At 47.3% G+C, this 14,900-nt stretch overlaps 1 protein-coding gene across 2 annotated transcripts in view; it reads right to left on the bottom strand.

Moving 5' to 3' along the window:
* Positions 1-7,777: 7,777 nt before the first annotated feature.
* The window catches only part of LOC109262396 (xanthine dehydrogenase/oxidase), a 59,800-nt gene continuing 52,677 nt past the window's right edge, over positions 7,778-14,900 (bottom strand). For both annotated transcript variants that reach the window (XM_053891031.1, XM_053891032.1), the window contains exons 32-36: positions 13,645-13,759; positions 12,548-12,613; positions 12,096-12,284; positions 10,386-10,562; positions 7,778-8,756 (exon numbers count right to left, since the gene is read on the bottom strand). In XM_053891031.1, coding sequence (XP_053747006.1) covers positions 8,706-8,756; positions 10,386-10,562; positions 12,096-12,284; positions 12,548-12,613; positions 13,645-13,759 — 598 coding nt within the window. In that variant the 3' untranslated portion in view covers positions 7,778-8,705. The remainder of the gene's footprint in view (positions 8,757-10,385; positions 10,563-12,095; positions 12,285-12,547; positions 12,614-13,644; positions 13,760-14,900) is intronic.

Below are 14,900 nucleotides of genomic sequence, written 5' to 3'. Positions count from 1 at the left end.
AATGCAAACTGGTGCAGCCACTCTGGAAAACAGTATGGAGGTTCCTCAAAAAACTAAAAATAGAACTACCCTCCGACCCAGCATTTGCACTACTAGGCATTTATCTAAGGGATACAGGTGTGCTGTTTCAAAGGGACACATGCACCCCCATGTTTATAGCAGTACTATTAACAATAGCCAAAGTATGGAAAGAGCCCAAATGTCCCTAGATGGATGAATGGATAAAGAAAATGTGGTATATATGTACAATGGAGGATTACTTGGCAATCAAAAAGAAGGAAATCTTGCCATTTGCAACTAATGAATGGAACTGGAGGGTATTATGCTAAGTGAAATTAGAGAAAGACAAAAATGATATGACTTCACTCCTATGAGGACTTTAAGACACAAAACAGATGAACATAAGGGAAGGGAAACAAAAATAATATAAAAACAGGGAGGGGGACAAAACAGAATAGACTCATAAATATGGAGAACAAACTGAGGGTTGCTGGAGGGGTTGTGGGAGGGGGGGTGGGCTAAATGGGTAAGGGGCACTAAGGAATCTACTCCTGAAATCATTATTGCATGATATGGTAACTAATTTAGATGTAAATTTTTAAAAATAAAAAAATTTAAAAAAGGAATTATTCAAAAAAGCTAATAAAAAAAAAGAAGAAGAATAAAAGCAGTTAGTGAGAGGGATATTTTACCTGCCAAGGAACGACCCTTAGGTTGACATCAAAAAAACATGGTCCAAGGATTGGGAGACACCACTGCCACCTGTAATGCAGTGCCCAGCGAAAGCATTATTTGAGAAGGAAGGAAAAAATAAAGACATTTTTACAAAAGACTGAGTTGACCATTTATAATGTCTGAAAAAAACTGCTAAAGGATGTGTTTCTGAAAGAAGGAAAGTGAACGCAGAAGGAAGGAGTGGGTTATGAAAGCCGGGATGAGAAAACCAAAGCTAAACATGAGTACAAGTAAATATCGGACTCTTCAGGAATAACACCGCCTAGACTGTTCCAAGCAGGGGAAACGGCGGCACTCAGTGATGAGGGCGTGGTGGGAGACAGAGATCCCAGTGGATGCATTCAAGGTTCTTCTCTGTGTGCTGACAGCGTATGAATAGTAAATAAATGTTTCCTTTGCTAAAGACAGTGGGCAGGTTAAAAATGTCACAATTACCTGAGCGGCTGGGTGGCTCAGTTGGTTAAGCACCCGACTTCGGCTCGGGTCATGATCTCCCAGTCTTTTTCTAAATGGACACTCGAGAGGTATCACCAAGCATGAGGAATTACCCTCCTTGCAATATATACATGTATTATGAAGATGTCCACCTTTAATATTTGCTTCTAGTCCTATTATTTATTCTGTACTACAGTTTCTTAAAACATTTCTATATATTCACACAGTTATACCCAGGAGGGGAATGTCTGATCTATTAGCCAAGTTTCAAGTGGTGTATTTTATAACCAGATACACTGTGACTTCGTTTGCTTCCGTATGAAGGGTGTCGTTTTTCTTCTAAGAGCTTTTTTCCTTAAATGAAAAAAATTAATTATAGTATAAATCAAACCTAAGTAACATGGAGAAAACTCGAAGACACACATACACTTCCCACCCAGTTCTAAAAATGTTTCTTTGCCGTGTTTAAAAATTAATGTTGTGAGTATCGCGAAGCCTTCTGTTGTAACTTCTACCCTCAGGCTTTCCTCTCAGCCTGGAGGTAGTCAGTGTCCTGAGGTCGGTGTCCATCCTTCCCATTCATGTTTGTATATTTTCTATGTGTATATCCAGATGCAATGCACAGTACTTGTGCATGAGTGTGTTGTAAAATCATATCCATCCACCACTAGAATAGCTAACATTTAACAGACGAAAAACTGATAAACCCAAAAGACTCCACCAAAAGACTGCTAGAACTGATACATGAATTCAGCAAAGTTGCAGGATACAAAATTAATGTACAGAAATCAGTTGCATTCTTCTACACTAATGATGAAGCAACAGGAAGACACATAAAGAAACTGATCCCATTCACAGTTGCACCAAGAAGCATAAAATACCTAGGAATAAACCTAACCAAAGATATAAAAGATCTGTATGCTGAAAACTATAGAAAGCTTATGAAGAAATTAAAGAAGATATAAAGAAGTGGAAAAACATTCCATGCTCACGGATTGGCAGAATAAATATTGTTAAACTATCAATACCACCCAACGCAATCTACACATTCAATGCAATCCCAAACAAAATTGCACCAGCATTCTTCTCGAAGCTAGAACAAGCAATCCTAAAATTTCTATGGAACCACAAAAGACCCCAAATAGCCAAAGTAATATTGAAGAGGACCAAAGCGGAAGGCACCACAATCCCAGACTTTAGCCTCTACCACAAAGCTCTAATCCTCAAGACAGTATGGTATTGGCACAAAAACAGACACATAGACCAATGGAATAGAAGAGAGACTCCAGAATTGGACCCATAAAAGTATGGCCAACTAATCTTTGACAAAGCAGGAAAGAATATCCAATGGAAAAAAGACAGTCTCTCTTTTTTTTTTTTTTTAACGTTTTATTTATTTTTGAGACAGAGCATGAACAGGGCAGGGGCAGAGAGAGAGGCAGACACAGAATCAGAAGCAGGCTCCAGGCTCTGAGCCATCAGCCCAGAGCCCGACGCGGGGCTCGAACTCACAGACCGTGAGATCGTGACCTGAGCTGAAGTCGGACGCTTAACCGACTGAGCCACCCAGGCGCCCCAAGACAGTCTCTTTAACAAATAGTGCTGGGAGAACTAGAAAGCGACATGCAGAAGAATGAAACTAGACGACTTTCTTACACCATTCACAAAAATAAACTCAAAATGCATAAAGGACCTGAATGTGAGACAGGAAACCATCAAAACCCTAGAAGTGAAAGCAGGAAAAAACCTCTCTGACCTCAGCCGCAGCAATTTCTTACTTGACACATCCCCAAAGGCAAGGGAATTAAAAGCAAAAATGAAATATTGGGACCTCATGAAGATAAAAAGCTTCTGCACTGCAAAGGAAACAATCAACAAAACAAAAAGGCAACTGACAGAATGGGAAAAGATATTTGCAAACGACATATCGGACAAAGGGCTAGTATCCAAAATCTATAAAGAACTCACCAAACTCCACACCCAAGAAAACAAATAATCCAATGAAGACATGGGCAGAAGGCATGAATAGACACTTCTCTAAAGAAGACATCCAGATGGCCAACAGGCACATTACAGATGCTCAACATCACTCCTCACCAGGGAAATACAAATCAAAACCACACTGAGATAACCTCATGCCAGTCAGAGTGGCTAAAATGAACAAATCAGGAGACCATAGATGCTGGCGAGGATGTGGAGAAACGAGACCCCTCTTGCACTGTTGGGAACGCAAACTGCTGCAGCCTCTCTGGAAAACAGTGTGGAGCTTCCTCAAAACATTAAAAAAAGATCTACCCTATGACCCAGCAGTAGCACTGCTAGGAATTTACCCAAGGGATACAGGAGTGCTGATGCATAGGAGCACTTGTACCCTAATGTTTATAGCAGCACTCTCAACAATAGCCAAATTGTGGAAAGAGCCTAAATGTCCATCAACTGATGAATGGATACAGAAATTGTGGTTTATATACACAATGGAATACTATGTGGCAATGAGAAAGAATGAAATATGGCCTTTTGTAGCAACATGGATGGAACTGGACAGTGTTATGCTAAGTGAAATAAGTCATACAGAGAAAGATACCATAGGTTTCCACTCTTATGTGGATCCTGAGAAACTTAAAAGAAGACCAGGGGGGAGGGAAAGAAAAAAAAAAGTTACAGAGAGGGAGGGAGGCAAACCATAAGAGACTCCTAAAAACTGAGACTAAACTGAGGGTTGATGGGGGGTGGGAGGGAGGGGAAAGTGGGTGATGGGCATTGAGGAGGGCACCTGTTGGGATGAGCACTGCTTGTTGTATGGAAACCATTTTGACAATCAATTCCCTATGAAAAAAAATAAATAATAAAAAAGGATTTCAAATTATTAAAAAATAAAAAAAATAAAAAATAAAAGTTGAGAAACTATTGGGGTGCCTGGGTGGCTCAGTCGGTTAAGCGTCCCACTTCAGCTCGGGTCATGATGTCACAGTCCGTGAGTTTGAGCCCTGCATCAGGCTCTGTGCTGACAGCTCAGAGCCTGGAACCTGCTTCCGATTCTGTGTGTCTCTCTCTTTCTCTGTCCCACCCCTACTCGGGCTCCCTCTCTCCCTCTCTCTCACTCTTTCTTGTTCTCTCTCTCTCTTTCTCCCAAAAATTAAATGTAAAAAAAATTTTTTAAAGATGGAAAAGCCAAGTGTAAACAAGATGCAGAGTAACCTTCGACGTCCCCTGTGGTCACACCGGTACCCTTGCCTGGACACTGGAGAATGTGTGGCTCGCTCACACTCCCTTCCTGCTGCTTCTGGCTCATCCAACCACAGCTTCTCAAGCAACGGTCACGGTTTGGGTCCTTGAGTGGTCCACTGGAAACTCCCCCTCCAATGGCCTGGTTGGGGAGACCTTCCCCCTATGATACACACACACTCTCTCTCTCCCCCTCCCACCCCACCCCTCTCTCTCCTCTTTGGCAGGGAGGATGTACAGCTTGCTCTCTTCAGAGAAATCCTCTCTCTCCAATCTCTCAAATTCCATTTCAACCCTTTGTTTCCTGGAGGTAGGGGATGAGCTAAATGACTCCGTTTCCAGCCACCCCCTCTACAAGTCTTGCGTAGGTGACTGAGCATCTCACTCCGGAATGAGGGGAATGTTTTCCACTTACTGTTTTATTCCAATCCGTGGGGCTTAAGAAAGAATCCCATTTTAGCATCCTGCCCCCCTTGCCACAGTGTTTGTCTTGGGCCCCAAGCCTTCCATATCTTCTTCCCAACCAGCATAACTGGATTTCTATCTGACCCCCCAGAAATCTGACCCATTTGCATAAGAGAAGGCCCACTTGATGAGCAGAGGTGTGATTTAGAGAGTCTGGACCAGGAATCTGGCACCCTTGTCGTAAGCCTGTGTCTCACGCTGAAGGGCTGTGGGACCCCAAACAAGTCAATTACCCTCTCTGGGCTTAGGTTTCTCAGGTCTGACACAAAGAGCTTGACCTTGATGGTACCCACACTCCAGAGCGCTGAGTTGGTCTGGGGGATGGTGCAAGACCAGGGCTGGGCCAGTTCAAGGGCAAAGCCTCATATTTCCCCTTCCATCCATGGGCTGCTGTGTTGCAGGTGACAAGATTGTCACAAGATCTGTCTCCTGCCTTGGGAACGCGTACTCTTCCAATTCAGGATAGAGACAAAACGAAAGGGCAGGCCCCCGGGCCCAGGGGCCGCAGGGTGATGTCAAGCTTCAGCAGGTCCAGGAAGCTACATGTTCCAAATAGCCTTATCCCAGGACCTAAAATAGGCAGCAAATGGTTTCCAGGCTCCCCCTAGGCTAGAGATAAAAATAACCAAGCCTCAGGGATGTTCCCAGTCCTAAACCGATAGGCTAGGCCCCTTTCTGTTCCCAGCCTTTGCCTGGGGTTCCTCCTGTGATCTCCATGCATCCTGTCGTCTCCATCCTGGCCCTCCAGCCACCCCAGCTCTGGAGTAGGGCCACGTTCCTCGGCTGCCTTTGGACAACAGTTCAGCAGCTTGGCCACGCCAGCGTTACAACCCAACACCGCCTCTGGCGGAAGAGATAGCATCCAGGGGCCTCCGGCAGCCTCTGCCAGCCTCCTGAGCCCGAGTCCGCGCTGTCAGGCTCAACGACTCCCGGTCTACAGCAGGCTCGCTGAGGGCACCGCCTGTGGTGTTTCCCCAGCAGTAAACACCCCCGAATGGAAAGTCCTCTGTGGAGTTGCGGGTAGGGCTTCTCCTTCAGAGATTCAGTGAACACTTCTTAAGGCCCCTGGGAGGGTTCAAGGAAACCCTGCAGGTAAAGCACGAAATGTGGCATCTGGCAAGTTGCAGACGCTCAGGAAAGAAGATTTGCCTTTCCCTTCCCCATACTAGCCCCGCATCAAAAGCTCACTGCCACGGGCTCTTTGGCGGAGATTTTGCCATTCTGAAGCCCTAAGTCGGCTTTAGGTCCAACTCCTGGAGGGGCCTTTGAAGACACTCGGTCCACTCCGAGATGCTCAGTCAGTTCCCTGGTAACTGATCCCAGAGGTGGTGCCCCTGGAGGCTTTGGTCTCCTTTCCGGTCGTCTTCCGCCCTCTGCAGGTCGCGGTGCGAAACTGCAGGCGCTGTTGGCAGGAACACCAGGCACCCTGCCTCACAGACTCCAGAAGGTTTACAGGTTAGGACAGCAGGGCAAGGCCAGGTGTCTGAGAACACCACCTCGGCATAACAGTGATGTACAGCGCACAGAGCGCTCGCTTGTTTGATTTTCTTAACCACCCTGCCTTGCCTCTGTTGCTAAACTCAGGAGAGAATTCACAGTCATTATCCAGTGCTTACAGCCTGGCTAATAACAGCTGACACATCTCCATCTTGGGCTACTGTCCTAATGTTCTAGAACATTCCAGATAGTCAATGAAACGGACCTGCATGGATCTCCATGGAACTATTAGTTCAACTTAAAATGTTACTCACTTTTAAAGAATGAAATCCGGCCATTTGTAGTAATGTGGATGGAACCGGAGAGTGTTATGCTGAGTGAAATAAGTCAGGAAAGAAAGACAGATACCATATGTTTTCACTCATATGTGGATCCTGAGAAACTGCACAGAAGACCAGGGGGGAGGAGAATGGTGGGGGGGGGGAATTACAGAGAGGGAAGGAGGCAAACTATAAGAGACTCTTAAATACTGAGAACAAACTGAGGGTTGGGGGTGGGGGGTGGGGTGAGGGGAAAATGGGTGATGGGCATTGAGGAGGACACCTGTTGGGATGAGCACTGATTGTTGTATGGAAACCAATTTGACAATAAATTACATATAAAATAAAATAAAATAAAATAAAATAAAATAAAATAAAATATTCCTCACTTTTAACTGTGCTGTAACATGGCTGGCATATCTAGACTATTCTGAGGAAAGGAATTTTGTAAGAAAGTGTGTGTGTGTAGTGTGAGTGCATGTGTGTGAGTGTTTTGTGTGCCTGTGTTCTCTAGAAATGAAGCTAAGATATGGCAGATATTCCCATTTGGTGAGATCATGATGGTTAATAAGCATTTCTCACATGCCAACAAGTTGACCATTTCATTTCTTAGTGGCATCAAGCGCTGGGCTCAACTGTATGGTTTGCCCTGTTCTCCCTCCATGGCCAGAGCCATGGCCCCATCTGGGACAAGGTTGGGTGTTTGGAGCAGTGAAGGCGCAGGACGATGTCACATCGTTCACCCAGCACCATACAGCGATGAAATCACCTGTTGGAACAGCTAGAGGGATGCTTGCTCCTCTCCTGTGCTCTTCACCAACTTCAAGAACTTGGGAGAATCGAAGCAGAGTTCAATAAGCCCAGATGTCACATCACAGTAAGGGAGCCACGTCTCTGATAGCTGCAGAGCCCTTATGTAACTAGAGTTTTCGGGTCGTATATTTATAGACTTTCAGAGCCAGGGAAGGCCTTAGGGATTAGTCCAGTCCAGTTCTCTCCTTCTAGAGTAAGGAAAAGCACAGAAAAGAGAAGTGACAGACTGAGGTCACACAGATAGAGACGCAGCTGGGATGAGAACCCAGGCTTCTTGTCTGTGATTCTTCGGGCTGATCTTGCTTTTGGTTGCATGATTTCTAAATGGAAATTACTCTGGCAATGAATGAAGATTTTTAATTTTTTATAAAGTTTGTTGGTTTCGAGAGACAGAGAGAACATGCACATGGGAGAGGCAGAGACAGAGGGAGAGAGAGAGAGAGAAGGTCCCAATCAGGCTCTGTGCACTGTCAGCACAGAGCCCGGCGCGGGGCTCGATCTCACGAACCGTGACATCATGACCTGAGCCGAAATCAAGAATCAGACATTGAACCAACTGAGCCACCCAGGAGCCCCTTGAGTGAAACATTTTAAACCTGATTTCTTTTACTGTACAAAGGGGAAGAGAAAGAAACCTAGCACATTGTAGGTGCTCAGTAAATGGGTTGGTCGGCTTTGGATGCTATAGAATAATTTCCTTGCTGCCACTTAACACGGTTAGATTAACCTTGAATTCGTTTCAGTGTCTATTCTCTTCAATGATCAAAGGTGGTTAGGGATTTGAATCTCACCCCACTGTCCCATTGCAAAGTTGACTATGGGTCAGCGGTTATAATGTGATGTTCATTGGTTTGAAGGGAAGACTCTGGTTTAGGATGGAAACTTCCGGAGGCTGGGGGGGCATCTTCTTTGAAGGACAGACACTGTCAGCACCTGAGGTTGTACAGCCTTGCCTGTGAGCTGGGACAGAGCACGTACACCTATTTGACATACATGATTAAAGCAGACATACAAAGACTCTCATTGCATATTAGCCACGTGGCCTCAGAGTTCTGAATTTGCTTATCATTATGTTTGCAAACCATATTTTTGATCAAAATCTTCAGCGAAAACAAAACAAAATCTTCCAATGCATTCCGTGTGCTTCCAGACATCATCCTGATGACTCACAGCACTGTCACCCCATGACATGTATAGATCATGTTCTGCAGGCATGTCTCATGCTCCATGGAAACTCCCGCGCAGCATAAGCAGACTCTGCTGGGGGCTTTCTCGTCAGACCCTCACAGACCAGGGCTTACAGCTTTCTGCAGTGCCAGTGACACACTAGGAAGGAATGATAGAAAACTCATCGCTGGGGTCTTCCCATAGCACAGGACACGTTGCCCACTCGGATGCCCATGCCACCTCCCACCACTGCCGGCCACCATTCCAAGGCCAGCCATCCCTGTGCAGTCTCAGCTGTTGGGAGTGCCCCCAGGGCAGGGCCCCCTAACTGCCTAGTCATTCCTTTGTTTTGCCAAGCACTTCCCATGTGGGAGGCACTCTAGTAGGCCCCGAAGCCACAGGAATGACCAAATATGAAAGTGGTCCCTTCACACGTGCTACACACAGTCCGTGAAATCATGGTTGGGTCATAGAATCAGTTACTCATGCAAACCTGCTGCAGGGATTTAACTCACTGGTGTGTTATAACAGAGCAAAGGGGCTTGGGTCAGAATCTGTGCTTTAGGTCCGAGGTCCTGGAGGGTTTCATTAAATCAATGAGTTCTGCATCAGATTCTTTTCAAGGAGCTAACTTGGCCACCTGGGTAAGCTTATCGGGAGCCAGGCAGCACCTCGTTTCCCAGGGAAGGGGTTTGGGAAACTGTCAGCATGTGGCCATGGTGAGAAGGTTCTGGGCTGTGGGAAGGTTGCTGCAGAGTTGTGGGCATCCTCACTGCCTAGAAACTCGACACGTGGTCTGGTGGTCTTACCCCATAGCTAAAGCTATTGGCAGATGACAGTGGCCTACCTGGGGACCCCTCAGTCTCCCTCACCCTTGGTGCTGAGGCCTGAAAAGGCAGATTGGCCTGCTTTCAAGACTTCTCCCGCAACCTCCCATCCCTGGAACCCTTTCGGTCCACGAGTACCCATTTCACCTCTAAACCAAAAAGGCCCAATAAATCTTCTATCAAATACCCAGGAGGAAATCCAACTTGGGTTATCAGGAAGAATCTGGCTCTGCTAACTCAACAGGGGCTGCTGTTGTAAAGGCAGTTGGAGGGTCCTGTGTGGGCGGAGCCCACTTCAGCACAACTCAGAGGCAACAGGGGAAGAATCTGTCCCTGCATGGTCCTCTGTGGCCAGGCGTTGCGCACTACAAGTATCATGGAAGCGCTTCCCATGGTCCAAAGACCACAGAATTCCTGCTACATGCTGCTACGTACACTAAGGTCATAACCAGCCACCACATAATACGATTAGCTGGTTTCCTAAAATACCACAAAGTCTCTGTGGGCTCCGTGTGTGCCAGCATCGGTATGGCACGTGGTCATCTCAGAACGAACGTGGTGCATCTAATCAATTCCTTAACTCCCCTTTTCGTCTCCGTCTCCACAGCACTCACACGGTGGCTTTCGCAAAGAAGGGTCCCCAAAGTGCTAGTGATGGACGCTAAAGACTAGGCTCTTCCGGACGTTTACCCATCACCCTCATCTTCAAGGGAAAAAATTAAATCTGTGGCTGACAGCTGTGCACCAAAGAGCCCTCTTTCCTCTAAGGAAGCCCAGCTACAAACTTCATTTCTTGCTCTTTTCCAGCAAGTTCGAGGAGGTGCCTCAATGGCACAAGGAAGGCAGCGAGGACCCAAGGCTGCCCAGTGGACAGACAGCCTGGCATCCCGCTCTCCTCTCTGCATGGGCCGCCTCTGCCCGGCCTCCCCCCAACGGAGTGGGTGCTCGAGGGGCCTCATACCAGCCTGGTGAACTGGTCCACGCAGGCATTGCGGATCTTCTCCGGGGTGGCGGGGCTGTTTAGCTGGAAAAGCTTCTTTGCCTTACAATCCGGGTTCCCAGCTCGAGCTGCATGGATGGCATCCTTGATGGCGAAGAAGATGGAGGCTGCCAGGAAGAGGGGCGGTTCGCCGACAGCCTGGGCAGACAGAGCGCAGGACAGGGAGTCAGGCAACAGGACCCCAGCCTCTGCGCCAGGAGGGCTGGAGATGCCAGGAACCCCAGCCAGCCCCAGCGGGTCACAGCCAGCAAGGCAGGAAGGCTGCTCATAATTCTTCAGGGCTGAGATCAATCTGGTAAATGACTCAACCTCCATGGCATTCTCAACTCTTACTGTATCACTTTTCTCTGATGACACCATGCAAAGAAAATGCACCATTCAAAGCTGTTTTAAATAATTATATTTTATGGACAAAGTGTCTGACCTGAATTTGGACCCTTTCCTCGCAGTTATAAGGCTGGGGGAATCCTCTACCTGCAACTCTGACACCCACATTTACAGGCACCTTAATTATACTTGTAGGCACCCTAATTATACTTACAACGTCATCTGGAATCTAGGCATCACGACCAATAGGAATTAAACATTTACTAGCAGAGTTGGTTTTGTTCCCCCAAAGCACTGACCAGAAATTCCATGTATCAAAAGTACTAGAGATGCTTATTAAAAATGCATGTTGCAGGGTCCTACTCCAGCCCTCCTGAACCAAATTTCTAGGGACAGGTCTCACCAAAATGTATTTTTATCATGAGCCTGCAGTGATCCCAAGGCATGCTAAAGCGTGAGAGTCGATGGCGAGATCAAAAAGTGTCCCAGACCCAACCACAGTGAAGTAAATCATGAAAGGAACAAATGGGTATGTTTCATTGGTTACAAGTGATTATGTGTTTTCCTTCTTTGATTAGGACTGTATCAATCAGCTTATGGGATTTTCAACCATTTTTCATAATTACTGGGGACCGGGAGGAAATAAGGGATGACTCTAATCCTTGAGACGTGCAGATCAAGTTTCAAGTCAGGTGCCAGCCACTGAAGGAGGCACAAGGGATTGCACAGAAGTATTGCCCCATCTGCAGTGAATGTGCTATTTTTTTTTTTTAATTTTTTTTTTTCAACGTTTTTTATTTATTTTTGGGACAGAGAGAGACAGACCATGAACGGGGGAGGGGCAGAGAGAGAGGGAGACACAGAATCGGAAACAGGCTCCAGGCTCTGAGCCATCAGCCCAGAGCCTGATGCGGGGCTCGAACTCACGGACCGCGAGATCGTGACCTGGCTGAAGTCGGACGCTTAACCGACTGCGCCATCCAGGCGCCCCGTGAATGTGCTATTTTTAAGGGATAACAGGGAGGGGTGTGTACCTGTGGGGTCCTCTTTAGGACCAAGCTCAAGATGCACACCTGAGACATAGATGTCGGTCAGGACTTGACCTACAGGACTGGATTAAAGGAATCTCTCCGAGTGCACCCAAAGGAGCTGGCTTTGACCACACAGAGCTGGTGTCATCCCAGTTTTCTTTTTCCCAGGCAGGGACTGCCCATCGCTCCACCATCCTCGCCAAAACTCGTGTCAAGCACCCTGGCCTCTTCCAGACAAGCCCCCTGAAGACCCATGGGGTAGGTGGGTCTTACCCCCATGTCCTCCCACAGTGCAGACCCAGGGCAACAGTACCTTGGATGCATAGATGGCCTTCTTGTTGGGACAGTCACGGAGCAGCGACACCCTGAACTCACTGGGGATGCTGCCAAACGCAGGGATCTTGTAGGTGCTGGGGCCACGGGTGTGCAGGCTCCCCTCCGGGGAGTAGTGCAGCTCCTCCAGGGTGAACAGGCCAAGGCCCTGGACAAACGCCCCTTCTACCTGCAGGCCAGACAGAGACCATGGCCACTCTGCCTACCCCTCCCCAAGGACAGATACCGCTTCCCACAATAGGCGCCAAGCCCCACGGGGAGTGGGCGTGGAAAGAAGCTGAAAACAGCCCTCTGCAGACAGCCCAGCTGGCTCCTGCCCGGCCTGGGATCAGCTATCTGGGCCTTCACCAGGCAGTGGTATAGGCAGAGCGAAGGCATTAGCACTGAAGGTTGGCCAAGTCCATGACCACCCTGGTCACCCATGTGCCTTACCTGTCCAATATCAATGGCAGGGTTCAGACTGGTGCCGACATCCATGACAATGTCTGTGCGGAGGTTCTAAAGTGGATGGCAAAATACAAATAGTGTGAGAAGAAAGGAATGTGCGGAATGATAGATGGGGCGCAGTGACCCTTAAATTATTGTGTCAACCCAGATAGGACTTTCAGAAGCAGCGTGCCCCGGGCATGCTCAGGCAGGGTGATCCTATCCCTGTCAGTCTGCACTGGCATCGTGAATGCCGAGGTTTGAGTCTGTGACCACTAGGCAGGGGAAGGGAGTGGCCACACTCTTCAGGCGATAAGAAGGAACTGTGGGCACACACACACAAACACACACACACCCATGAGCAGGAAGGCTGGTTCCCAGGCTCCTGGGGCTTGGAACCTGAGTCTGGACAGATAGTGTAAGGAAGGGGACAACAAACTACATTCCATAGGCTGATTTCAGTGTGTGCCCTGTTTTTGTAGGCCCTGTGAGCTAATTATGGTGTTTACGTTTTCTTAAAAATTTTGGAATGTTTTGTTTATTTGTGAGAGAGAGAGAGACAGAGTACGAGCAGGGCAGGGATAGAGAGAGAGGGAGACATAGAGTCTGAAGCAGGCTCCAGGCTCCGAGCTATTAGCACAGAGCTGAATGTGGGGTCCAAATCCATCAACCGTGACATCATGACCTGAGCCGAAGCCGGACGTTAACCGACTGAGCCACCCAGGTGCCCCAATGGTGTTTACGGTTTTAGATGACTGACAAAAATAAGAATATGTTGCAACATGTGAAAACTATGAGAAATTCACATTCAGTGTGCACAAATCACATCGTACTGGAACACAGCCATGCCCATTTATTTGCATACATCCATGGCTGATCTTATGCTACAGTGATGGAATTGAGTAGTTGAGGCAGAGTCTTTGTGGCCCAGAGAGCCTCAAATATTTACTCTCTGGTCCTTCATCGGAAGTTTGCCAGGCTGTGACATCACACATTATTCTCCCAACCAGAAAGTGTGTCTCTACTGGCTCTTGATGTTTGCAACTCACTTGTTTCTCTTCTCTTTCCCCTAACTTAGTACTAAGATTTTGCAAACTCCTTACTTTATGATCCCCTGTTAAGCAGTCGATTTCCACTTCAGAGCAAGCCACCCCATAGCTGAAGTAGTGGAAGGGATTCCCAGAGTTCGTCTCAAAGCTGTAGCCAATGTTGGGTGTTCTGGAGGAGAAAACAGAAAACACTGCATATGTATTAAGATTAACATGCCCCCCCACCTACACACACACACACACACACACACACACACACACACACACAGCTTGTCCCACAAAATCCTAAGACTCCACAGGTTTTACTTATTCATTCAGCTGCCCTTCAAAAGAGTCCACATATTTTTAATATTTTGGACCTGCTAATGAAACCCAGGTATTCCAGAGTTTCTTGCCTCATGTCTGCTAGGATCTGCCAATGGCCCTTATGTGACGCCTTCTGTACAGCCCAGGGGTGTATAGTATCTGTGTGCCCGCCTCTATGTGGTAGAAGCAGGTGACACATTTGCCCAAGTTCACGAAGGACACGAAAGCCACACCCAAAGTAAGTGTTGGATTAGAGTTCAAGCTCTCAGAACCAAAGCCCCTGCCTGTGCCACCTCCTGGGCTGCTCACCTTTCTCCAGGGGAGAGTTAAGGTCAGCATCTCATGTCAGCCTGGGTGTACCTTTAACCCCTTGCCTGCATTTCTCCTTGGCTACTGGCCCCTTCTCGGTGTCAACAAATGATTCGGGGAAAGTGCTATTCATAAAAGCAGATGCTCTCTTCTACATTTTTCTTCTTTGATCCTGAGTATCTTATACAATTCCAAGTTCACACGAGCCACACGTGTGTGCGTGCATATTCTCCCACCTGGAATTCACAGTACTCTGCCTCTCCGTTTTTCTACGCATGACACAGAAATAACCTGAGCTGAAGGGATCGGAATCTGCATGAAAACAAAACCAACTTGGAGCTGAGGGAAAAGGCTTCTCCCAGGAGAACCCACCAGGTCATCATCTTCACCTGGGTGTTCCTGTATCCTACCCAGTCTTACCAACTCTGACAACGGAACGAGAACATCCGAGAACATCTGTTCTAATCTCTGCCTGTGCAGGTCAAATGTCACATAACCCAAAGAGCACTGGCAAAACGTGACTTTGCCTAAAATGCATACTGAACTATTTTTCCAAACCCACTGATCTGTGAAAGAAAAGGTCCTAATTAAATTCTCCAGAGAAAACTAGAACATTATGGGAGATAGCAAATTGGATCCCATCTTCTTCCAGCCTTTACATCAGCTGGGCGGGGTCTCTAGCTCTTCGTACTGCT

This window comes from Panthera pardus, unplaced genomic scaffold (genome assembly GCF_024362965.1).
Source record: "Panthera pardus isolate Hobbes unplaced genomic scaffold, ASM2436296v1 HiC_scaffold_26, whole genome shotgun sequence".
In the NCBI taxonomy this organism is placed as follows: Eukaryota; Metazoa; Chordata; class Mammalia; order Carnivora; family Felidae; genus Panthera; species Panthera pardus.
This window is presented reverse-complemented; position numbering and strand designations above follow the sequence as displayed.